Below are 26,974 nucleotides of genomic sequence, written 5' to 3'. Positions count from 1 at the left end.
TCAATTAAACATTCAGTTTATTTTCTAAAATAAAAACCCCATGCATAATTCTAATATACAGCATTTGATTCTTACCAAAGACATGTTTACAAATATTTTTTTCCTTTTAATAAAGATCTCTATCTACAGTCCAAATCCTGAATGCCAATCTGCCCAACTGTTTTTCAGGCAAACAGATTCCACAGAAGAAAATGCAGATCCGTATTTTTTCAGGTACTGGAAAACAAATGTATTGCAGAACTAAATAATGATCTCTTCAGGTACTTGCCATTTGGCTAACCCAAGTTTAAGAGTTTCATTATTTATAAAAAGCAACAAAATTTCAGTCTTTATAGCCTTCTTAGCTGATTTCCACATGAAAAAAGTGCAAATCCAGACATTTACGTCGGCCATCTTGCTAAGAGAAAATGCCATATTTCTTCTCCAATTCGTCAACAGAAGCATCTTTTAATCCCATGTGGGTCACATGATTGAATAATACCTGTGTAACTGAAACAGAAAGTCCCAACATGAACTGTTATTTTTGTGATTCACACTCTTAAGGTAAATTAATCCAATTCTTTCCTTGGTGAGAGTAAGGGGTGTACGGATTATACAGCTGAAATACAAATTCAATTTTAGAACTACTTGGAGGATGAACAAAAGTAGCAAAGCAAAACTCTCACTTTGTTTCAATGCCCAAGAGATGCTTAACAACACTTCCTTCAACATGTGTATAATCCAGGCCACAAACAGCTTTTAATTTGTTTACTATCTTGACACTATGCCACTACATGCAGAAGACAGAAGTTAATACCAGATGGCAGATAAAGCTTACATCAGACAAACAGCATTCATGCCTTTACAAGAGGCACTGCACTTCAGTAAGTAATTTTATTTTAAGGAGATTCACATTTCAAAAACTTTTAAGTATTATGGTTTTTAGTGAAACTCAGCTGTAGATAGTAAATTTAAATTTACATGGTTGCAGAGAAATGTTTTGCTTATGCCTCACTATTACATAGTCTCTCTGGTGTGCTAAATAAAGAAAATATTTGAGACAAAACCCACTTTTATAAACGATGAATTTGAGCCAAGGTCAACACAAATTGCAAACTAATGTGAGTGATGCCTCTGGAACAGAACAGACAACCAGGCTGAGTGCTTTAGAGATGTCTGCATTCTTTTGCCAACAGAAAAGTCAGGATTTGTCAAGAAATAGTTGTAAATTGTGGAAACTGTATAATCTGGATACCTTGGATCTCAGATGTAGAATTTCATACAAATTCATAAATTTGTAACATTACCAGCTACAAACTGACATGCTGGCAAAGCTTATTTTATCAGAATAAAATGCAGTGGTAATTCTGATTAAAATAAGAGGATTCAGCTCTAGTTTTCTAGTCTAAACAATAAATAAGGAATCAAAGGATTAGGAAAAATAACATGACATTCATATTAACTTCTAAACCAATAAAACGCTAGACAACTAAAGTGATTATTACATGGAATAAACAAGAATAGCACTAAGTTTTATATATTTTTTGCTAGATTCTACAGTATCACAAAGTAAGTTTACTACCAAATTACTTACTTTTTTTTTCTGAACCTGACATAAACATTACTGCCATATCAAATCTTTTTAATTCAGAGAGCCTCCGGAGGATTTCAAGGATGAGCGATGGCTCCTCTTTCCTGAAGATTATAACAAAATATAAAAATAACTACTGGTGATTAGATTCAGTAGCTGCAAGCAATATTAAAGAATTCAGGAACAAGAAATTAAAGGACCAATAGAATTTCCTTGTCTTTCATATTCCCTATCTTTGTCTTTCCTGTTCATTTGTCCATTCACAAAGAAAAAAGTCAATACCCAGAAACCTTTATGTAGGTATTATTGTTCTACAGAGCAAGAGTGAAGAAATACAAAAACCTAGACTGACACAAACTGACTGCTGGTCATGTACAGCATACCTACTACATGATTTAATGCTTACACCTGGCCATAACATCACCATTTTTATATGTATCAGGTAGTGTGAAAGGAAGCAGTACCTGTGGCCATAGGAAGCTCATCAAAAAGCTGAGCCAATTACAGCTGCCTTAATTTTCGTCCATACAGAAAATTCCTAGATTGTGTTCATTTTACATTTTTCTGGCGAAGAGTAAACAGGCACTGCCTGTCTCACAAATACTAACAAATAGTATTTTTCTTTCATAACTTTGCATTTCTTTTGGAGGGAGACAGGACTTTTACCTTACAGCAAAAGATTTCAACTTCCTAGCCTTTTTATGTTGCATCATCAAATGCAGGACTGTATCTCTAAGACAGCATTTTTCACCCATATGATGGATATCTTATTTTTCAAGGAAACCAAGGGAAAGGCAAACATTGATTCATGCTTGCTCTTCTCCATAAAACAACACCGAAAAACATAGAGTGTGTGCTTCTCAGACAGTGTAATTAAGAAAAGCAGTACACTGCCTCTGACAAACAAAATTAACTTTAGGACTCAAATGATAGCATGGACAGAAATTTCAAAAATAATTTGCCAGGTCCTGTCTTATCAGAACCTGTCTCCAAAACACATTTGCCACAGGCAACTGTAAAATGCTAGCAGATAACTAAATCTGAATGCATCACAGTAAGTGTGGCATAAAACCAAAACCCTCTAAATTTCTCAGCTTTAGGAAGTTAAAATACAGGACAATGTGCAATTGTATGTGCTTACAGAATATACACACAGTAATATGAACAAAAGTTATTTCATACAGTCTAATGCTAGTTTCTGATGCTCTTTAGCAGAGCACAGTTCAACAACCCTTAGAAAAAGTATTTTTTCACTTCTTTTCTACCTAATGTTTCAAGATGAGTTTCACTTCTTAAGAAGAAACTATTGAGTAATTCCAATGATTTCATTATGCTCATCTAATCCTGCGTGCTGAAAATCATTTTGTAGGCCTGAGGTTGGGACTAGAGAGAACATTAAAAAAACCCCAAACACATAACAAAATACCAACCCCTCCCCGCACCAAAAGAACCCCAAACCCTTCAGAACAGCAATAAATAAGTAATGTAAAACAAAGGAGGAGTTAAACTTACTCAATGTAGAAGTCATGTAGAATTTTCAGGATCTGGTTAAACAAGTCTGGATCTAAGGATTTCTGAAACAGCTTTGCATAAAGTGAGGGCTCTATTTGCTATGGAAAAATTAAAAAGGGTTTTTTAGACAAAAAAATACAAGTGAGTAATGAGAATTACATGTGCATTTTTAGAATGTCATGGACAATGCTGGAGTGCATGCAAGCAAAAAAACCAAATTTGAAATTACACAAAACAATTTTTGCTTGTTTGTTTGGGGTTTTTTGGTGATGGTAATTTCTAACTTCTCTTAAAAGAATTCAAAGTGATTTTTTTTCAAAATATATGTAAGCAAAAGTACACATTAAGTAGATTGATGTGTTTCAAGCATTTGCTTAGTTTAAAAATGTCATTATGTCTAATTACCCCAGAAGCACTCATTTGAAAAATCAGAATTTAATAGAGTTTTTAATGTATTTAAGTCTTTAAAGAACAAGGGCCTGTATTTGAAAAAAAAAATGCTGAGACTGTACTTCAAGCACATCAGACTACTTAGTGTTATGTGAAGACAATTTAAAAAAGGGACTATTGTACACTTAAGACACTCTAAACACAGCTATCCCTTCCACCTAAGTGTACTGTTTCTTCAACTGATGCTGAAAAAAACTGTCCAAATACTGTTAATATTCTTTGTTTCAAACCTTCAGGTACAAGTACATATTTTCTGGGCAGTCTTTCAACTTCCTGAAGTCAGATTCCAGCTGGAAAGAATTTGCAGGAATGGGAGGAACTGGAGAAGCAGACATAAATGACATTCTGATTTCTTTTTCTCTCTGTTTGCTTGCAGGAGAAGATGGATGCAATGTTGATGAAACTCCTTTCACATTTACAGGCAGCCTGCAAAGGTATTTTCAAACACATAATCAAATAAACTTTTAAGGAAATCCTACAGTGAGACCTACTTGAAGATCTTTCTATTCATTAAAAGCTAAAATACTGATTTTTTTTTTTTTTTAAATAATGTGTTTTAGCTTAAGCCGGTATTTTAAAAATCCCTTCAAATTATACAAGCTTTATATTCGATTCACCTTTTCTAAAAAGCCACATCTGTAAATACTTAAATTTACTCAGCCTCTGTCTACTTTGTTTCTGGAAATAAATGCATTTCATAGTAGGTTTCTCCCATATATAACTGCAAGGAAAAAAAAATCACATTTTCTGGAATTTCATAATGGAAAACAATAAACAATGTCACATGGATAAACTAGTTTCAACACTGACAGCAGTATAATGTATATTTGTCCCATAATTTGTTATTTAAGTCCATTTATTTTTTAGAAATTAAGAAATGGCTAAGAACATACTTTTTTCTTCAACACTTCACAGTAAATCCATCTAACTGAGCTAGAAAAGGTGGGTGGAGCCAGTGTTTTTCAAAGAAATTCTTTGATCAAGATTCCTTAAAAAGTATTTACTATTAACAGAACAAGGCAGTGTCAAACCAGTGGACAACAAGTACAGTTCTAACACTGAGCGAAGATAAAGCTTCTGTACTTCAGCCTAGTTTCAGCAAGACAGACTTGAGTTTGCCTAATTTGCCTAACTTAAAAACCAAGCACATCTACCACCTGCCTCAGCAGAGGAAAGGGTGGTGACACTGATCTGCTCCTCTTCTCTCACACAACTGGGGTACAAAGAATGCTTGAACTCTGTTCAAAATCTATTCTAAAACAATACAAATAAAAGTCACAGCTAGGGAAGATGGAGTGCCCAAGCAAGAATGAGTATAGCATACAGGAAAATATTATGAATTTCTTTATATTTGCAATGCAAGACTGAGTTTTCCATCTGAAACTAAATAGATCATATTTGTCTCAACCACTACATGGTCAAAGAGGCAATGTGCAAGAACTGCAGTTTCTTTCAACATTTCCTTTTTAATTCAGATTCTCCAAAGTATCTTCAATACCTCACCAAATGCAGACATCTGGAAATGAAGATTACATTTTAACTACATTTACCTTTTTAAAAGGGGATCAGAATTATTATACTTACTGTAATGGTGACGTATCACTGATTTCTTCTATTTTCAAGTGCTTTGCTTTTGGAGTATCAACTGTAGTCAAGAGATCATCCTGATCTAGAGTCTCTGTTGTTTCAATACTCACTGAATTCCTCCAGTTACTGACTAAAGAAGTAGTGCTGGGCAAGTCATCATCTGATGTATCATCATCAACTTCTTCAATATCTATTCTTCGCAATGGCTTCTGAACAGAGCACAGACCCCATGTCATGTGTGGACTCAACGTAAGTGGTTATACAGACCCCAGACAGAGCGCTGTGTAACTTAAAAGAATCTTATGATAACCAGTTACCTCTGTAGTGGTGCACAGAGAAGACACTCTGAACAAAGGCAAATGGCAAAATCAGGAAACCATAAAATTCTACATGAAGCCTGATATGATAATTTTATTGCTTTGTACTCATAAACCAGTATATCCTTACCCTAGAGGATCTCAATATGCCATCTGTTTTCCCAGTAATAATTAAAAATGCATACTTTTTTCCCACTAAGGCTGAATAGGCAAGATCTATGATATACTTTGTCCCATTATGGGGTCAAGCTTTATAAAAAAAAAAAAAAAAAAATCATAGCAACATAGGCCTTGGCTTAAAATTTTAAAATTTCAAAACTTAAAAAAAATTTCAAAACTTAAAATTTTGATGTAATAAATATTTGTAACTCAACCCTTCTGATTGACCACATTACATATATACTAAGGTAATTGATTCCACCTCATGCTAAAATGCTTCAGCTTGTTTAATCTCTGCACGATCCCCATTATTTTTGACCATCACCTAGTGCCACCTTCACAGGTCTTACAAAAAAACCCCTCATCACTTCTTACTTTGGAACTTAATTTCCTGAGCATGAACACAGTGTATATTGCTCTAGAAATACAGATGTGAATGAACATGATTAAACATACTCAACAATTTAGACTTCTAGGAAATGGCAGTACTAAAAGCACAGATGTTTCACCTATACTTATTCTACCTTAACAGAATAACAAGAGGAATACAACCAACCTAGCATCTTCACTTAATCTAGCAGTCAAAGTGAACACTTAATAAATATAATTGTCTATTATTGAAGTATTTCATCTACTTCACAATAAATTAATTTAGGTTTAAAGAAATATTGTATCTAGCTATAGAAAGGCTATAATACTCCCCCCTCCCAAAGGATAAAAATAACCACACATTTTCTACTAAAACTATCCATCTGAATTATATTATTGATGAAGATAAACAAAGGTTTTCAAATAGCATGAGTGCATACACATACTAAGTATGAGCACACTTTGTATTTACACAACTCATCGCTGAATATATAAAGATTAAATGTACTAAAAGAGGAAGCGTAATACATAAAGAAACCTGGTATTCCAGTTTTTCATCTATAGCTGATTCATCTGACTATAAACACTGATAATTCATAGTCCAAATATATTGCTTATTGAAAATCAATGCCAGCTGTCCTACAGTTTACATGGATGAAAATGTATGCTCAGAACTCTTTGAGAAGCAGCCCTAGGTGACAGCAGCATATGACACAAGTAGGCAATGTTTTATAACCACTATGGCTGCTGTAAAAACTGTAAATAGCAGAAGAAATGAAGGAAACTTTACCCAGAACTTCTCAATCAAACACAGAGATTCAACTCTCTCCCATTTACTCTCAACTGCAATGTTACCTACAGACACAAGACAGTGCTGTGGGGCTGCCTGCCTATTCCACGTTATAAATGTATGCATGCACTACGTTTGCTGAGGGTGGTACTGCAGGCTGAATGCTTACACCCCCACTGCTATGAACTTCAGCATTTCCATGTGTGTATATGTCCTTGAAAAATATCAAAAGAGTAAATCTATACATTTTTGGCTTTCCACAGGCAAGGCTATCTATCAGCAGTTAGTCTATAAATACAGAAAACAGATTTTAACTTTAAGCTCTACTTCTTCTCCCATCATTACAGAAAGCAGTTCATGTAACAACTTACTGTTGATTTAATCTGTAATGGATTATCAATCAATTTCACTATATTTTTAATTTCCGTTTCTTTTATCAATACTGCAGGATATTCTTGTTGAGTCTGCTGTTCTTTCGCAGATAATTCCTGAAAAAAATGTCAAGTTGTCCAAAACATCAGGTGTTTGATGAATAAATACAAGGTATGTTAAAAAAAATGTAATAAAGAATAAAAACCTTCTAATACTATAGCCTTAAACAAACTCCCAAACAAACAAAACCCCACTATACCCAAACAAGCATACATACATTCCTTATTTTAGTGAGTTCGTTTATTGCTTGTTTATTTCCAGGTTCCAGCTTCAGAACAGCTTCAAAATCTGAGTGAAAAACAACACATAAACTGTAGGTATTTCAAGTTACAATGTACATGTGGCAGATTTCTAAACCTTCTATTTTCCTTTCATGGATCTAAAAATAATTAAAGGCAGGTAAGTGACAAAATGGGCAGGGTTGAAAGGGACCGCATTGGAAAGGACCACCAGTGGGTCATCTGGTCCAACCTCCCTGCTCAAGCAGGAGTGTGTTGCACAGGACTGCACCCAGACAGTTCTTAAATATCTCCAGCGAGGGAAACTCCACAACCTGTCAGAGTAATCTGTTTCAGTGCATGGTCACCTGCACAGTAAAGAAGTTCTTCCTCATATTCAGTGGAACTCCCTGTGCATCAGTTTCTGCCCATTGCCTCTTGTCCCATTGCTTGGAACCACCAAGAAGAGCCTGGCTCCCTCCTTCTGACACCTTCCCTTCAGATACTCGTAGACATTGATGAGGTCACCCCTCAGTCATCTCAAGACTGAACAGGCACAGCTCTCTCAGCCTTTCCTCATAAGAGAGACACTCCAGTTCCTTAATCATCTTTGTCACCCTCTGTGGGACCCACTCCAGGAGCTCCATGTCTCACTTGTGCTGAGTAACCCAGAACTGGGCACAGCACTCCAGATGTGGCCTCCCCAGGGCTGAGTAGAGGGGCAGGATCACCTCCCTCCATCTGCTGGCAGTGCTCTTCCAAATGCACCCCAGGATTCCATTGGCCTCCTTGGACACAAAGTCACACTGCTGGCTCATGGACAGCTTGCTGTCCACCAGGACCCCCAGGTCCTTTACACAGAGCTGCTTCCCAGCAGGTCAACCCCCAACCTGTGCTGCTGCAGGGGTTATTCTTCCCCAGGTGCAGGACTGTGCATTTACTTTTTGAATTTCAGAAGGGTCTTTTTTGTCCATCGCTCCAATCTGTCAAGGTCCTTCTGGAAGGCTCACAGCCACCTGGGGCATGGGCCACTCCTTCCAGCTTTGTGTCATCAGTGAACTTGCTGAGGAAGGATCTGCACCAAGTCACTGATGAACAAGTTAAACAATACTGGGCCCAGTATTGAACCTTGGGGGATACCACTAGTGACAGGCCTCCAACTAGACCCTGCGTCATTAAGACCCTCTGGGATTTGTTGTTCAGCCAGCTCTCAATCTGCCTCACTGCCTACTTATAAGTCGTTCTAACACCTATATTATGACTGACTTTTTAAACAAAATTTTCAAACTATTTCTTACTGCTTACCATACATAGTAACAGCTGTAATTTCACACAAAACTGTCTTCCCATTATGTGGGTACCAACACCCAAGTTTTTATACCCATTGAGCGAAATCCAACAGAAATCCCTTAATTTTTAACCTTTGCACTGATAATCTCAAATCAGAAGATCAGGATGTCCTTATAATGATCTCTTACCTACCACATTTAGGCCAATTCAAAGTCATACCTTGAATAGCTTCCTTTAGCTTTCCAAGAGCAACTCTGGCAGCTCCTCTTCTGGCAAAAGCTTTAGAATAGGAAGCATCTAAGAGCAGAGCTTGTGTGCAGTCATCTTCTGCCTCTTTGTACCTCAGCAAAAGTGTAGTACAAAATTAATAATCAGTTTCAAGAGGCAGTTTCAACCGAAAAGACAGAGCTACCCAAACCAATTAAAATATAAAGGTAGATCTTCATTACCTACATACATAAAAACATCACTGAGGGAAAATGTGAAATAAAAAACTCCCATAAAATATGATTTCTCAGCACCTTGAAATTTCAGCTGTATATTTTGGCATCTCATAGAAAAGTGTTGACTCTTTTTAGGAACACAAAAAATTCACATCCTCTGCAAAATAAAACCCACTTAAAACTTGTCAGAGCAGAGTCCACTTTAAAAATTCAACAAAGTCAGTACCATGGCTTTGTACTTCTGAAAACCAGAAACACCATTACAAAGAAAACATACAAGAAAGGAGAAGTATGAGAATAAATTTCTCTACATTTGGAATTCTGTAACTTGTCCTTAATTATTTCAGAATGAGAATTCAGTATATCCTTGCATTAATGTCATTTGCTTCATTTTAAGATTAAATTTCCTCATCCCATTTATATTAAGTTACATTAGATCACGATTCCACTATATGTTTATTAAAAGTATTTTCATTCATTCCTCCACTTTCAAAATATCATTAAATTTATGCAAATTAATTTTTATTTGCGGTTCTCATCAGTACTAGCAGCTTCTAAGAATACCAATGGGCTTTTGTTGCATTTTATGTTTTCTCCTCTTTGAAATGTAAAGACCCATGATACAAGATTTATCATAGAGAATCAATTTTCTTGCTTGGTCATTCAATTAAAGTATCACTTTCACTGAATCTCACAGAAGATTATTTGCATTATGATGTCCTTTAAATTGCAAGTGTTGTGTCAGAAATACTATCCAGGCCACCTATCTTATCCTAATTACAGATCCTCATTTCAGATCTGTCTCTACTGATACTCAGCCACGTCATGTGAAAACAGATGACCAACATAAGCCTCTGCTCTCTGCTTCTCATGCTACCAGCTTACAAGTTTTAAAATACCACAACATCACAGAGTCAAAAGAAGTTCACACCTAAAAAACGGCTGTATAGAACTTAGATAATTTGCCAGAAAGCATTAATTTCCCTACAGTTTCTGGGTTATTTGGATAAAACTTAAATAAAAATAAAGAAGCAACACATATGCACCTCCATCAGTGAAGCTAAAAAAATATTTTAAAAGGTAACAATTTCCAGAAAAAGCTTATATTCATTCCCTCTAAAGTCAGAAGTTATAATCCACTTCTTTTTACAGTGCTGACTGCGTTTAGTAGCTGACTGGGTTTTATAGTCAAAGACGAAGCTCTGGGCAGTTCCTTTCACAAAGGTGAATACCTGAATTTTGCACATAAAAGAACAAAAATCCAACTTCAGAAACCATTATTTAATACTGGTGCTATTTTATTCCCTCAGAACTTGTTTCCCACAAATTGCATTTCAAGATCACACATACAGATTTGTTCTCTCCCCTTTACTGCTTTCAACATGATTTACTCTATACTGAATTCTAACAAAAATTAGAAGGAGTGACAATAACTCAACTTGAGTGAAAATCTACTGGATCATTTTTCCTTCTGATTTACAACAAACAAACGATACAGCATATGCAATTCCACTTACTTCTCAATCTTTAGGTAGGCCATGGCTCTGTTAGCTGGCAATAGTGCATTGGTGCCATCTGCTGCGATACCACGGGTGTAACATTCTATTGCAGCCTCGTACTTTCCTTCTTTGAAATAACCATTACCCTGGAATATTTAGGTCAAAAAAAAAATAAAACAGCATTGAGAACATCTAGTACAATGAACTTTCTCTTATCCTTTTTAGCAGAGAGGGTCACAACATTACAAAGATGAATTGCACAGACCACCCACATCAGGGCAGACAGTTATGGCGTATTTCTTCCTATCTAAGTTTGGAGGCAGAACACAGAAAGAATCTTAATATTTTCTAATACTTCAAGGATAAAAAAATCTTTGCTACATGCATAGTTCAAATGCAGACTTGTAAGTCTACAACTTGTTATTTAACTTTATGCTTGATGTACAGGATAACCTACCCTGTACCTCCTGAATTTAAACACAAGCTGAACCTTTACAATTTCCCTTTCCAGATGATTTTTTGCACTGCACGAATTCATCTTTATCCTGCTCCATAAAACTTATCCTCAAATACTACTTGGGTCCAAATGTTGTTGTTTTCTAATTAATGCTCCATACAAGAAAATTACATTATTTTTCTTTGTTTCTGGGGGACTAAAATTACCTTTTGCTTCTCAGCACTAATTAGAAGCTGCACATGTTCTTTGCTACTACTCTACTGACTGACAAATAAAAGAAAGGCCACAGTTCAGACTTGATAGGATCCATGTTATCAGGAACAAGCCTGCAGTGAGTCAGCTCTGCTGCCAATGAAGTACTGCATTACACTGAAATTTCTCTTCTGTGACCTATTCAAACTCTTGTTCCTTAATGCATACTTTCATTCTCATCTAATTACCTCTTACAACCAATACAGCAAACCTGAATAATGGTAAGAAGTCAGAACTTACATAGCTAGGTAAGTGAACAGAAAAATTTTAGTTTAGTTTGGTAATTTTATTTACTGAGAGTGGCGAGAGGGAGAAATTGATAAGCCAACTGTGAGTCAAGACTGCGTATCCAGAAATACATTCTTATTGTCATTGTTGTCTGCACCCCGAAGTCCTTTTTTGTAACTACTATTCATCATGTAATCAGAAGTTTCAAAACAAGAAATAGTCCACAACTCCACTTGGACAAGCAAGCATCAAGATGCTTAATAATGGAGAAATGGGATCTTTGTAAAGTACGGTTTAAGCTCTACTTGTGTTACCATGTATTTGAAATTTAGCACATACAATTTGGGCTGTAAAAGCTACCTTTTATAATTATTCCTCCAGCTGAATCCAAACAGAACTCACTGGACCACTCACCTTCCTAGAGCCCAAAATAGGAAACAATGAAAGTAACATCAAGGACATTGCATTTATGAAGTTCAAGACAGCATCTGGTTTAATTTATACATTTGCATAACAGCACAACACAACCCTTTTCTTTGCTAGGTTTCTCCCGTTCCACCAGAACCTGTGACTTACCAGATCTTTTTCTGCAATTGCCTTCTGCTTGAGCTGCTGCTCTTCAATGCGCTGCTTCTCTTCGTCTGTTAATCCTGTTCTGATCGTATCTTCAAACTCTTTCTGTTCTGAACTTTCTTTTGATGACAGAGCCTGTGAAGATGTAATTTTTTCCCCTAAGTATTTCCCCACTTAAACATTTTCAGAACATAAACGAAAATAATTTTTAAACTTTTAAGATAAGAAAATCTGCCAAGCTTTTTAACAGAAGTGCCTGTGTTGCAAATTGAATGCAAATTGAAGAGACAATTTAAAAACAATTTAAAATTGTTTCTTGAAAATGTATTTCTATGAGGGACTACAAGTCAGAATAATGCTTGGTAAACAGAAAGTATGTAACTTCTGAAGCACAGTGTGAAATGACTCATGGAACCTGTTTGTATACAGCCCGATTCAGATATCATTTATTTCTTCAATTACTGGAGACTTTGTGTCTTCATTCTGAAAACAAATTTTTCAAGCACTTTCAAAAATACAGTTTTGTAAGGCGTAAATCATTCATATAGTAGTGACAGGTGTGCTTATATTTACTAAAGTCATCATAATCAACATTCTCCTCCCTGTCATGAAAGGGACTTATATTAGAGTACTTTGTTCTGTTCTTAGAACAGCTTTCTGGTTTGGTTGACCATAGCAATCTGTGGGACTACAAACAGGGTAGCAGTGTAGTTTTATGGCCAAGAGAATACAGGGGTTCTCTCGTGCTGTGCTTCCTTATACCAAAATACTAAGCTTGATTGAAAAAAGCATTTACACAGAGGGTAGAAAATGGGGGAAAATTAAAAAATAAACCAACCAACCAAGCCACCAAAACCTAACCAACCACCCAAAGAAAACCAACCAAAAAACAACGACAAAAAACCCAAAAAATCCCAGATGGTGCACACATACAGTCTTAGTTTTCCACTATTACACTGATGTCTGCATATATGCGAGTTTCTCCAAAAGAAACTCCATTAAAGATTTTGACCTCAGTGAACTTCAGATTCCAGAAAAAGTGCATGAGAATTTGTTGAATCAGTTCTTGTTAGAAACAAAAATTGACACAGATATAAACTGAACAGGGCATATAAATTTATGCTAGGGCCTATTAGTCTTATTACCTGATCAATTTTCTTCAGTTCATTTTTTGCTTCAAAGTTGTTTGCATCAAGCTCCAAAACTTTTTCATAATCTATCAGAAGACCAGAAAAATATGTTTCAGGTAGGAAGCACAAACCAGTAAGCAGAGCATTCCTTTGAGATAGCCCTTTTTTGTAGTTACCCAAGAAGTCTGAGATATTTAAAGGAATGCAACATTCTAAAACAGTTAAAGCTGAATTATTCTAGAACTAACATCTACATCTATCATTTGGACTTGCTACTTGAATTTTACCTTACCAAAAGAATATGCAACATGGTATTTCAGTGCTTTGTTTATAGGAAATGAATATTAAACTCCTACATCAAAGAAGCAGATCCCACAGGTTTCTATGTATTTTAAGAAAACAATTTTTATAAGACCCACCTTCTTTAGCACCTTGAAAATTTTTCAAAGCAAAGCGAGCGGCCCCTCTTCTCGCATAAGCCTTTATGTAATTTTTATCTAAAGCAAGTGCTAAATTGCAGTCAGATTCTGCAACAGAAAACCTATCAAAAAAATGAATGAGTAGTTTGGACACATCAAGGTAACAAACCCCAAAACTTCAGTAGTTTATCTTACTTTGAGCCTCTCCAGGTTCTTGAGAACATGGAAATCTCACATGCTTCAGAAGGGGCACAAACCAAGTATTTACACATTTCTTGATTCAGAATACATTAAAAGAAGAAAGGAAAACAGTGGTCAAGAATCTCTACTCCCACAGAAAGAACAACCAACTCCCCTGTATCCTTTCTTCACCCAAAACAAATTAAAGCCTTAGAAATAGAGCTCACTGAATCTGGAAGGCAATTTCACTTTCTCTTCCTCGTTTTTCTTCAAGTCTTACACACTGTAACACAGAAGACGGTAAGCTTCTAGTGCGCAAGCAGAGGAAAAATTGATGAGGGAGACTACCAGATTACTTCTCCTGGTGATTTCTATTTTACTTTGTAACTGGTGGGCAGGTTGCAACAACAGCCTTACACAGACTGCAACACAGCATGATGTATAAATCCAGAATTAAAATTAGACCAAAAATCTGAAGGTAGCATTTCAAGTAAGAAAATATTACAGATTTAACAATGAAGTCTTACTTTTTCATTCTATAAAAAGCTGATGCTCTGTTTGTGGGCAATACTGGATTGTATGGATCAGAATGCATCCCTCTAGTATAGCATTTTATAGCTTCATCAAAATTTCCTTGTTTAAAGTAGTTATTACCCTGTGAATAGAAAAAAGCCTTTTCAGCAAGTTACTGTACATTGGCAGAAACACTGCTAATTAAAAACCCTAAAAAATCGAAATTTGTATTTTAGAATGCTTAAATATTTTTGTTTAACATTTCTCATGAAGTACTGCTTTACCGTGAACTACACTTTCTAACTAATATATTTTAAGTGTCCCATATTAAATAATTCTCACGACACATTCTATAACATGGGTCTATAAAATACTGATTTTAAGTATCTGTAGGTCATTTCAAGAAACCTGTAACAAGCACATACATCAGTACTTAAATTACTGAATGGGTTTTTTTTTTTTAAGTTTTTAGTAACTTGATTTGGCATCTTTGCTTTCCAAGTCAATATTCTCATTTCTCCCTTCTCTGGGACACAACTTTTATCTCATGCACCCTCAATGACTTCACTGCAGCCAAGATAATAATGGCCAAAGATATGTCAATTTCTCAGTGTAGACTACCAATTACAAGTCAAGGAATTTCCTTAGCAGCAGGGACAGAACACAAATATCACCCATAGAGACAACTTCAAACAAACAAACAAACAAACAACCCCACAGAAACCCAAACCAAAGCTAAAACTACTGAAGTCAAGTATTGACTGACAGATGGGTTAGGTGATTGCTTACAAACAAAGAAGTTTTTCAAAAACCAGAAGCTGCTGCACAACTTAGCCTCCTTCTCATAGCAACGAAGCCTGAGACAGATCTCTCTCTATATCCTACCTTATTCAGTAAAACTGAACTGGTATGGACTTGCCATTACTAAAGCAAAGAAGTTCACCCATCGTTCCCAGATGTACTGGCCTCACAAAGGGACTATTTTTAAATTCTTGTGGATTTAGTTTGGGGCATTCAGATGTTGAGTTCAGGGAAAAAACAGTTCGCTCTTTATCAAAGCAAAAAATCACCAATACATTTATTATCATAAGCAAACATTAATTAGAATCTGACAGGCTTGTTGCTACCGACAATGAGAAGAAATAGAACTGCAGTGAGAATTTTCTATTTTGGAATAATGGGCAGGAAAACAGACAAAGAAACTTCCAAATAAGCAATTCTTCTACCAGATGTGCGGTCTCAGTGCATGACCTTTTAAAAGAAAATTGCGAATGCTCCTACACTTAAGTTGCTACTCTACCAATAATAAACATCTGTAATTCTATAACCTTTTCCTTCTCTGCAAGAGCCTTTTCTGCATCTATATGAATTCCATCTTCTTCAGAGTCTGATTCTGGAGATACAGAATCATGAGTACTATCTTCTTTATCAAGTTCTTCAAGTATTTTATCCTGGAATCAAAAAAAAACAAAAAAACCCTGTGGTCTTCATTATAATTTAACAGTGCAAAATAATACAAGTAAGATTTTAGGAGAATTACTAATGTGTCCTCCAATATTCCCAGTTGTGATTAATATTATACTCTACTATAATTATGACCTTCTAATAGGTCTATTATTAAAACAGGTTTTTTTCCCCTTAAACTCAAATTCAATTTGCTGAGTGAAAGCACTGTCAATAGAAAATCAAGTATTTATCAATATTCCAAATATTAAACATGTAACCTTTTTGGCAGGCAGCTCCCCTATGTTCATACAGTACCCAGCACAGTAAGATACTGACTGGTGGACTGAACTCTCAGCACTGTAACAAAATCTTATTTAACACAGAATCAAGTGGGGATAAGACTCAGGTAACAAAGCAAATATTATGACTTACCACATCAAGTTTTCCCCATGCTTCGTAATCGTAAGATTTGATCTTATTTTTCTTGTTTTCCTCAGAGGTTATCTTTGAAGGGACTTTATTTTTGCTTTTCTTCTTTTTCTTAAAAGCTTTGTTTCGAATTGGTGGCAAATTCTAAATTGAATTAAGTAACTTATTATGAAACAGATGTGTGAAAATCACTTGCACTGAAGAATCTACAGTACTTGTATCTAGACAGTATCCATCTATCAGCAAGCTGTTCTCATGAACTCTACAAAACCACTAAGAACAATAAGCATAAATCTTTCAACACATAAAAGCAAATATTACACGCATGATACTAAGCTGAGTTTTAGAAGACGACTCTCTTCAGAGCATCAGTGAAGAATAACTTCAATATACTAAATGTCAGCAGTAAATTAGCAATACTGATGTTGCAAACAGAAATATTCTCATAAATCTACCCAGAACCGATAAAAAATTTACTGGCCTCATCACTTCCAGAGGCTACTGCCCCAGAGCTCTGCTGGTGGTGCAGTTTACAGAGGAATCTCTGGTTTACTTCAGATGAAGGACATGTTGTGAATTAGTTTGTGCCTTCTATTCAGGTATTTTAAGTCAACAAATGTCATTTAGCTAAAGCAAAACATAATTATTATGAAAATTATCACGGTATGAATAGCTGTCTTGACACTGGTCTTGAGTTCTTTACCTCTTCTGGGACCCCACTCTGTTTCCTGAGTTCAGAATCCACTTCTTTAATATCTTTTTCCCAGCTCTCCAATTCTCTCATAAAATCCTGCAGCTCTTCAGCATTTTGCTTCACTTGCAGCTGCAGTTCTATCGCTTTACTTGGTGTGCTCATCGTAATCTGCTGAAATTCAAGGAAAAAAGCCTTCTAAAAAGAAGCTGAAAGTATGTAGTGAAGGAAGCTAGCTACTTCAAAATTACAATTCAGAAACACCCCCTTATTTGTACAGTTCATAGCACAAAAATCTGAAAGAATGAAGCAACATGTTTTGAAAACAATCATGATTAAGTAACTCATGATGAGCTAAATACAAACTTAGACGAAGAAAGTTATGAATGGTTGCTAACTATAACCTCTTGATGGCAAGCTTCAGGATCTGTTACAAGCCTCATGGAAGTATAAAGAAGCTATTTGTAGAGACACTAAACATAAACACAGTTAATGATTTCTGTGGTACAACGTGCTATCCATATTACAGACAAGGGTCTCAAAGAGATGGAAAAACACTCTGCATCATTACTACTGAACTAATACTACCAAAGCAGAAATGTTTTTACAGACTCAAGAGTAAGCAGCTGAGCAGATACCTTGCTGCAGCAGTTGTACTTCTCCCTAGTTCATACATAGATGGTGACATGCTTACCCTGAGCAACATACTAGGTCTATTTGAAAGGAAGCAGAAACTTTCAGTGAATTGAGAAATACAGAGCATTAATCAAATTTCCAATTAAGGAGCTCATAATTAATTTCCAATTATATTTTTTTCCACCTTCCGTTTTTGTCCCACCCGGACCTAACTCTGTAATATTCAATCTGTTAATATCGCGCAACCTGGGCATGGACACAATCAAATATTCCATCCAGCCTAGCACTTCTAGGTAGCTAGAACAAGACACTTAAAAAATGCAATAAAATGCCTTGTGATCTGCTGAACTTTTCTTTTTCCTATCGCATACTAAAATAGTATTGCCATGAATGCGAAAATCTAACATGAAATCTGGCTGTTTGTTCTCGGCCATTCTAAAGCATCTTGCTCAAGTGTACAAAGTCAGCCTGCTCCGTTACCCACTAGCCGCATACAACTTAGCAACGACCTGAATCCACGCACCGACAGCAACCTCCTTGCGGCACAGCTCTTACACCCTTCAGGGCACTTTTATTCATCTCAGTGCTGGGCCCTCCCAACACCCGAGGGCTGCTGGTTCCAGCGATTCCCTTGGAGCGGCCGCACCACGCCGGCGCCCCGGCCGGCAGCACGGGCCCGCCCTGGAGCGGGTCCCGAGGCCGTGCCGCAGGAGGCCCCGAGGCAGAACAGCCCCTTTGAGCCTCAACACCCGCCTCTGCACCGCCCGCAAGTTCCAAGTGAGGCCTTCACTCCATCAGGGTGAGCTCTCCCTCGCCTCACCACCCCGCGCGGCCAAGCCGCCCATGGACCACAAGGGATGGGGGATGCGGCTACGGGACGGCGCCGCCACGGGGTTCGGGCATTGCACATCCCGCTCGTGCCGTGCCGTGCCGTGCCGTGCCGTGCCGTGCCGCCGCGGCCTCACCTGCGCCGTGTCGCGGCTCCTCCCGCCGCCGCCGCCCGCGCTGCCGATCCCGCTCCCAGGCTGCAGCGCGGCCCCGCGCCGGGACAGCCCCGCGCCCCGCGCCCCGGCGGCCCCGCGGCGGCGCAGGCGGCAGGAGGCGACAGCGCCTGCGCGCGCGGCCCCGCCCACGTGCCGGGAGCGGAGCTGGCGATTGGAGCGGTCCGGGCCCCGGGCCCGGTGTGCCCCCGGCAGGCGGGGGACGGCAGGGCCGGGCATGGAGGAAGGGAAGGCTCACTCGGCGCCGTCGGCGGAGAAGAAAGGAACGGACGACAAGGAGGATGATTTCGGCTACCGGCTTTTCCCGGACCGGAATAAGAAGCCGCAGAGCTTCCTGGTCCGCAGCCTCTTCACCTTCCACAACAAGTGCCAGCTGATGCTGAGGCTGACCCTGGAAACGAGTAGGCGCTTCCCCGTCTCCCCGCGGGCCCGGCCCCGGCGCAGCGGTGGTGCTGAGGCGGAGCCCGGGCCGGCCACGGCCGCTCGCGGCGGTGACCTTGTGCCGCGGGTCCCGGGAGGGCCCTGCCCTCCTGCCGCAACACCCCCGCGGCGGCCGCGCTGCGCCCGAGCAGGCGGGGCGTGCGGCTGCTGCTTTAGGAACACGCCGAGTTTGCTTGAGGCAAAATACCATTTCGAAAGTGGTTGAGGGGGTTTGTTGTTTTTTTTTAATAAGAAGGTTCTTCTTTGCTTCTTTTTTTTCCTGAAAAATTAAGATGATTTGTCAATTTCTGTGCATTCGTGCCCTTTTAATTGTTTGATTCGGACTGTGTTAACGGCAAACAGTGGGCACTATAGGCTGCTCTATTTATGTCTGTTAGTAATAAAATAATGTCAGGATTGACTTGATTCCTGAGCAGCTTTGACTCTTTATCCGGGGCTACATCAAAAGGACTGTGGTCAGCAGGTCGAACGAGGTGATTCTCCCCCTCTGTTGTTCTCTCACGGGACCCCACCTGTCGTGCTGCATCCAGCTTTAGTACCCCCAACATAAGAAGGACATGGAGCTGTTGGAGTGAGTCCAGAGCAGGGCCACCAAGTTGGTAAGGGGGCTGGAGCACCTCCCCTGTGAAGACAGGCTGAGAAAGTTGGGGCTGTTCAGCCTGGAGAAGGCTGCATGGAAACCTCATAGCAACCTTCCAGCATCTGAAGAGGCCCTACAGGGAAGCCGTAGAGGAACTCCTCATCAGGAATCGTAGTGACAGGACAAGGAGTAAAATGGGCTCAAACTGAAACAGAGGAAATTTAGGTTAGATAAACAGAAGAAATTGTTTACTGTGAAGGTGGTGAGGCACTGGGACAGTTGCCCAGAGAAGTTGTGGTTCCCCTATCCCTGGAAGTGTTCCAAGGCCAGGTTAGATGGGACTCTGAGGAACCTGGTCTTGTGCAAGGCAGGGTGATTGGGACTAGATTATCTCTAAGGTCCCTTCCAATTCAAACCATTCTGTGATTCTGTTTCACATAGTCTGAGCTGTAACAGATGCCAGTTGCATTGCATTAGGATTAAATACTGCAAAGTATGAATTTGCATGTATAGTGCTTTTCTTGTTTGGTTTTTTTCCTTGACTGTCTTTATATTTTGTTTATAGATGATTTTCAAAACTTTTGTCTAGAGAAATTGATTGCAGCAATGTTTTTCTAGATCCGTATGCTCAACTTCTCCTTGAGGCTCTGAAGCAATCTGGTTGGTATGTAAACTAATTTGTCTTGTTTTGTGTAGTAACATCACTGTGATAAGTAGTGACTGAAGTTCTTCAAATTCTTTTCTGTAACTTTGTTTGGGCCTTTCAGCACTGTCTTCAATGACCGACACTTTTCTTGTGAAAACTGTGATGGCTGTGTCAGCGGAGGTTTTGATGCTGCCACATCTCAGGTGGGTGCTGGACATAGTCCCCTTTCAAAGGGCTTCAGTTATTTTAGTGTTTTGTTGCTAGGATTAAATCTACCAATGCTGATACCTGAGTTAATCATGAAAACGAGATAAATGAAAGATGTTCCCTGCTATTGGATCTAGTACACTTCAGAATCATAAAGCTATTCATGTTGAAAAACACCAATCTAAAGATCCTAAATGCTGTCAGTGGTGTGTGCTGTGTGTCTGTGAAGTAAAGGAGGTGTTGAAACTGGCTGAAAAGGCTACCTATATCTCTTCATCTGCAGATTGTTCTCTGTCAGAACAACATTCGCCAACAATCCCATATGAACCGGGTGGTCACACATGAATTAATTCATGCATTTGATCATTGCCGTGCACATGTTGACTGGTTTAAAAATGTCAAACACTTAGCATGTTCAGAGGTAAGTTAAAATGGTTCTGATGTTGTCATTTTATTAATTACTGCTGGTTTTTAGGATTGCTTTGTGTTATATGGTCTGTTTTAATTCTGTTAATACATTTTGTCCTTTCTGTCAGGTCAACCTAAATAATTTTGTTTAGAAAACAAATACTTAGTTTTCACAAATATTAGTAAGTTAATGTCATACTAAGTAGAATGTGATCATTGTGAGTGTAAGAAGTGGTTATTGACAAATGAGACAGTAGTTAGAAATGAAAACACATTCACACATCAATCAAATGCTTATAGAATTATTTTTATCCCGTGCAAGTCTTGGTATGTTGGGTAGTTACCACAGTAGTACAGTAACCTTGTTTTTGCTTAGATTTTTTTGATTAACAACAAACTTGTCATTTCCTCTAACATTCATTTTTTGAGTAATTGTGATATTGCTGCTTGTACACTGGTTATGAATCCATGTCCATTGGATGGGGTTCTGAGTAACCTGGTCTAGTGGAAGGTGTCCCTGCCTGTGGCAGGGTGATTAGAACTAGATGATCTTTAAGGCCCTGTATAACCCAAACCATTCTATGATTCTGTGGTTTCAAAGGACATTTGCGGTATTAAAGGCCTTAATTAATGCTTTAGGAGGTGAAATTAAATAGAGCACAGGCTGAGAAGGATTTCTCTTGTGTATGTGACACAGGTGTCAAGTACACAAGAGGAATCCTCATGCTTTTATTTTATTTCTGACGTAATCCATATAATTTGGTCACAGAAAAGCTTATCCTTTTGATTACTGTGCACTGTGACTGTGTGAAGTAGGTGGTTTTTTTAACTTTTTAAAAAATACATAAAAATTTTATGTTGTCTTTGGTGGTTTTCTTGTTTGTTTTTGGTCATGAGTTGTTTGATTTGTTTGTTTTTAATGAGAATGTATTTGATTCCAGAATTTAGATGTGCACAAGGTTCACCTATAAACAGTATGGGAGATAAGCATAATTATGAGTTTAGTATTGACCAAAGCAGATTTCATAAAAATTCATTTTAGTTCATAAATTGAATTCTTATTTTCTGTGGGAAAGAGCCACAGTCACTTACTACCTTCTTATAGACAAAACTTCATGAAGTAACCTTATCTGGTATGAGTAAAGCCATTCTGTATGGCTGCCAGGAACCCACCAAGCCATTCTCTGACTTCCCTTGCTCAGTAGGAGAGGACTCAAAAGTAAGATTAAGGAGCTCCTGGGTCGAGATAAGGACATGGAGGTCATTCACCAGTTGCTGTCATGGCAAAACTACACTTGATTTGTATAAGATTAATTTAATTTATTACCAGTTAATGACAGAGTAGGATAGTGGTAGTAGTAGGAAAAATAAAACTAAAAATATCTTTCCACCACCTCACCTTCTTCCCAGGCTCAGCTTCCCTCCTTCTTTTCTGATTCTTCTGTCTCTTTACCTGCCAAGTGGCACAGGGAGCCAGGGAATGTGAGCTGTGGTCGGTTCATAACGCTTTTGTCTCTGCTGCTCCTTCATCTTTGCACTCTTTCCCTGGTCCAGTTTGAGGCCCTTCCCACAGGATACAGTCCTTAGTGAGCTGTTCCAATGTGAGTCTTTCCCTTGGGCTGCTATTCTTCAAGACCTGCCCCAACTTGAGTTCTTTCCACAGCATAGAGTCTTTCAGGAATGGACTGCTCCAGCACTGGTCCCCCAAGGCCCACAGTTCCTGACAGTAAATCTACTCCTGCATGGGCTATCTGTGGGCTGCTGCTTTTTCAGGGCATGTTTGTCTCTCGTGTCATGACGTCTTCCTTGGTCTGCAGTGGAGATATCTGCTCTACTGTGTTGTTTCACAGACTGCAGGGAGACAACTTCTGTCTCCATGCTGTTCCCCACAGGTGGCCAGGGAATCTCCTCTGATGCCTGCAGCACCTCCTCCCCCTCCTTCCTCACTGTCTTGGTGTCTGTGGGGCATCACTCCTCTGTCTCACAGCTGCCCTGTAGTGTTTTTTATCCTTTCTTAGACATGTCATCACAGAGATACAACCAGCACCACTAATGGGCTCAGCTTTGACTAGTGGTGGGTCTGCTTTAAAGCCAGTTAAAACTGGCTCTGTCTGACATAGGGACAGCTGCTTCTCCAGTCTCACAAAAGCCACCCTGGCAGGCCCCTCACTGCCAACATTTTGCCATGTAAACTCTATACAATATTCTGAATTATTAACTGTCATCTACTTTTTTTGTCTAAGCATTTACACAGTGCAGAGTAAAGCATGTAAGCCTCAAACATAAGTATTACATAAAATTCCTTTTATATAAGTTTTATATAAACTAAGTGCATGTTCTTGCTCTTGTTGGGATTATTTGTTCACTTCATGTCTTTTGATTAATTAATTATATGGTATTTACTTTTTTTGTTGACAGCTTTTTAATTCTTACCTTTTCGTATTTTCCATGCATTTATTTTCACTCTGGTACATAATTATAGGAAATCAGGATTTAATTACATTTCCTAACAGACCATGTAGGGTATAGAACATTTAGCAGACAAAAGAAATCCTAGTGTACAGGACAAGACAGTTAACAAGCTAAAACATTTAAATGTGGCTTTTTGTGAAACAGGCACGTTACTGCTCTTCTGAGTATTGCAGCTGTAGTCTTTGAAAGGTATCTGCCTTTCTTCCTGGCCCTTCTAACAGATTCTGATGTAGATTGTGGAGAATGCTACTTTCCATTTTCTTCTAGCAGTTCATATATATACATACACACATACATGTAACCTCTACTGCTCATTTATTTAAGCTTTAGGTATATGTGAGATGTAGTTCCTGGAGAAACTTGAAGATTGTGGTAATACTTTGCAGTTCACTGAGGCTGAGATGGAGGTAAAGAGTATGGTAGTAACAGGTATTTAAGGAGTTAAAGTGGCCTTGGGAATATTCTCCACCAGCAATCACCAGAAATATACTGAAGAAAAGCATTTGCTACAACTTTTTTGACTTTGTATTTTCATGTGTTTCACTGATCTTATGTCTTTTTATTTTTCTGAATAGATTCGAGCTGCTAATCTCAGTGGAGACTGTACATTGATGAATGAAATAGCCAGGTTTAAATTTGGATTGAAAGGGCACCATCAGGTAAAGGTTCTGGATGCTAAAATAGAATAATTCGTTATGAGCCATCTTTACCTACTTGGTCTCAGGCTCCTGCACTTTCATAGCTGAAAACTTTATAAAAGAAATAGATGCCATGGACTTGCTGTTTCCTCTTAACTAACCTTTAATGACTGGTTTAGGGTTTTGTTCCCACCTTGTTATTTTTATTGGAGTGAAATTCTTGAATACTTAGTCATGTTTTAAAGCATTACCACTGACAGTGGATGGCTAATAAAACCAAACAAAAACCAGGGCTTGCAGGAAATGTAGTGGAAATACCTTGTCCACTGTAAGTGGGTGACAATCTTTAAAAAGTCTTTGAAAACTGAAGGAAGCAAAATAAGAAGATTTCTAAATAACCGCATTGTTTTGTAGGAATTAATTTTTGTAAATAGTAATGAAGTCTACAGATGGAGACCCAAGTAGCTGCTGATGTTAGAGTGGCAGTTAGCTTGTAGATGATGTTTACATATTTTTTTGTCTTTTGGTAAACAAACTGTGTAAGAAAAAGTTACCATAAAGAGAAGTATCAAATTGAAGGCCAGTAGAGAAGTCATTCCTTTGTTTTACAGCATTTCAGTTTGTAAAGATCCTAACTGGTTTTTGTGTCTGTTTCTTTCTGACATATTTTTTCTTGTGCCCAGGTCAAGTTTTACAAATACTTAATACCTACAACAAATGCCAAGTTGTATTTTAATTCCTGTTCTAAGGAATGTCTTACAATTATCTCATGGTTTATGTGTGTATGGAAAAACTAAAGCACATAGTTTACACAGGATGAAACTAAAATTGACTTTAATACTTATTACAGGCACTGTTTGACTCTTCTTTCATACAAAATTATTGCCTTTATAATAGGAGTTAATACTTGACAGAATCTGGAAAAAATTATGCTAATAATGACAGATTTTTCTTTATTTATTTTTCACTTTAGACTTGTGTACGAGACAGAGCAATTCGTTCCATTCTGGCTGTTCGAAAAGTTAGCAAAGAAACAGCAGAAAAAGCTGTGGATGAAGTTTTTGATGCCTGCTTCAATGATCTGGAACCTTTTGGAAGAATCCCACACAGCAAAGCAGATGCAAAACGTGCTTACAGAGACTTTCAGAACAGAGATCGCTATAATGCTAATTTGTAAGGGGGGAGAGGAGGGGGAACCACATGAGAAATTCCATTAATACCCAACTGTTCTGTAACATCTGGAATCATAGTCTATGCCCACAGTGCTGGTGGAAAGGGCAAATCTGTCAAATGTATCAGTTAATTTTTTAGACTTATTTCATGAGCCAACTTCCGTGGGAGTAAATGGGGTAAATGAACCAGACTAAAAACTGTGTTTCCTCACCTGTTATTCTGGAAAGATAATTTAGTATGCCAAATAACTTGTCAAATAATGATCTGCATCTTTCAATGTGCATTTAATTTTGATTGGTCTGACTGACTAGGACTTGGTTTCTGAAAGTTTTGTTGTCAGTGAATAAATCTTTTCATAAAATCTTTACATTTTCACTATCTTTGATACACAGCCATGAACTTGATGATCTTCATCACTGTATTTTAAAAGATGGGCACCTGAACTGCAGGTCCATGGTCTAGATTTAATAACTATGGCTAAACCCAAAATTTAGTAATTGCCACATTTGTTTTCGAGCACCTCCTGAAATTATTGGGTGGTCTAACATTTGTTAGTAGTGGGAAAGCTTTTGTGACTTGACTCCTTTAATGCCCTGAATTGCTGCTCATGTTCTGATTGTCTCTGGTAGTGGAGGACTGGGTATGATGATCAGTGTTGCCTTCTCCTTCTCTGTGTCCCAATATATTTTGTGACAACAGGATTGTCAGTGTATGTAACTTCTTCAGGCAATACAATACTGAGATTTGGCTGTGGTGAGACTTGAGCAGGAGTGAGGCACTGAACTGCTCAGGTTGGGAAATGTCAGCACATGTACAAATTTTGAGTGCCTGACATGCTACAGCTGAAATGGGGAGGTACTCCCAAGTACCTCCAGAATTTGGCGGCCTTTAATAGGGCCCTTGTTTGACTGCAGCTTTGGGCTCCTGCAATCCACCTGTTTATTTCACATGCCTACAATGCTTTGGATCTGACCATCATTCTGTAATTTGCTCCTGGGAGGTATTCAGTCATGTGATAAGTCTCTAGCCCAGTGGTCTTGCTCCTAAGGTGTCACTCAGGAACAAGATGCCTGAAGATGACAACAGTGTGTTGCCTTTTCCTGATCAGCAGCAAACACCTTTCGAAGATTCAAACCTAAACACATTCCTCAAAAAGGACAAAGCAGCACATACAAGAAGTGCCTGAGAGAGCTGATCAAGCTTGAAGTGCCTGAGTTCTGTTTGTGTTGGACTATGCATGGGTTGCATTTATTTGCAGGTGTAGCATAATTCATACCTACAAGACACTATTACTTCTGGGGCTAAGCATTAATGTAGATCCCTCAGAAAGTCATCCCAGTTGTACTGGGGGAAGTTGGGTCTTGACTAAGGTTCCTCAAAACTGTACTTTCAGTAGTTTTACAGAATTTTGAATGGTGATTTCATAATCTTATTTTCCTGGATAATTCATCAGTGACTGAAAAAATCTCATGGCTGAATATCTCAACAGAAAAAAATGGGTGTAATAACCTAGATACCTGCGGAGAAAATTACATATTGAATTCTAAGCTTCCCATATTCCATGTAGTCTGTGTAGACCTGCAGTTTCCAAAATCCCCTGAGGATCAGAGACACCTTGAAAACAGGATAATAGTGTGTGTTAATATTCCTTTAACCTTTACTGCTCTTCAAGTCACCGTTTTAGTCAGTATGATGTATGATGCTGGGTTTTTTATACTTCTGACACATATTCTGGCAGATAATCCATTATACCTCATTAAACAAAGTTCTGCTTTAATGAATGTGTGTGTGTTTGCATTTATATTGTATTTTGACCAA

The 26,974-nt window shown here is 38.2% G+C and overlaps 2 protein-coding genes across 3 annotated transcripts; one reads left to right on the top strand and one right to left on the bottom strand.

Annotated features, from left to right (window-relative positions):
- RPAP3 (RNA polymerase II associated protein 3) lies at positions 1-18,810 on the bottom strand (the record flags this gene model as incomplete). Of its 2 annotated transcripts, none has more annotated exons than XM_082280881.1 (17): positions 1-489; positions 1,574-1,674; positions 3,083-3,180; positions 3,763-3,958; positions 5,117-5,328; positions 7,126-7,242; positions 7,404-7,474; positions 8,914-9,035; positions 10,655-10,782; positions 12,150-12,281; positions 13,292-13,362; positions 13,696-13,817; positions 14,403-14,530; positions 15,717-15,839; positions 16,267-16,407; positions 16,967-17,128; positions 18,556-18,810. In XM_082280881.1, the coding sequence occupies 17 exons, from the start codon at positions 18,808-18,810 to the stop codon at positions 398-400; spliced, it is 2,271 nt and encodes a 756-aa protein (XP_082137007.1). In that variant the 3' UTR covers positions 1-397. The 2 variants fall into 2 exon arrangements, with proteins under 2 accessions (XP_082137007.1, XP_082137008.1); XM_082280882.1 differs by having other exon boundaries at positions 16,967-17,125.
- Positions 18,809-26,974, top strand: ATP23 (ATP23 metallopeptidase and ATP synthase assembly factor homolog; the record flags this gene model as incomplete). Its single annotated transcript, XM_082280883.1, has 6 exons — positions 18,809-18,992; positions 20,231-20,276; positions 20,380-20,461; positions 20,749-20,886; positions 23,921-24,004; positions 24,957-26,974. The coding sequence occupies 6 exons, from the start codon at positions 18,809-18,811 to the stop codon at positions 25,158-25,160; spliced, it is 738 nt and encodes a 245-aa protein (XP_082137009.1). The 3' UTR covers positions 25,161-26,974.

Source organism: Coloeus monedula (assembly GCF_965178545.1).
Source record: "Coloeus monedula genome assembly, chromosome: 4".
Lineage (NCBI taxonomy): Eukaryota > Metazoa > Chordata > Aves > Passeriformes > Corvidae > Coloeus > Coloeus monedula.
The sequence above is the reverse complement of the archived record's forward strand: the minus strand, read 5'-3'. Positions and strand labels throughout refer to the sequence as shown.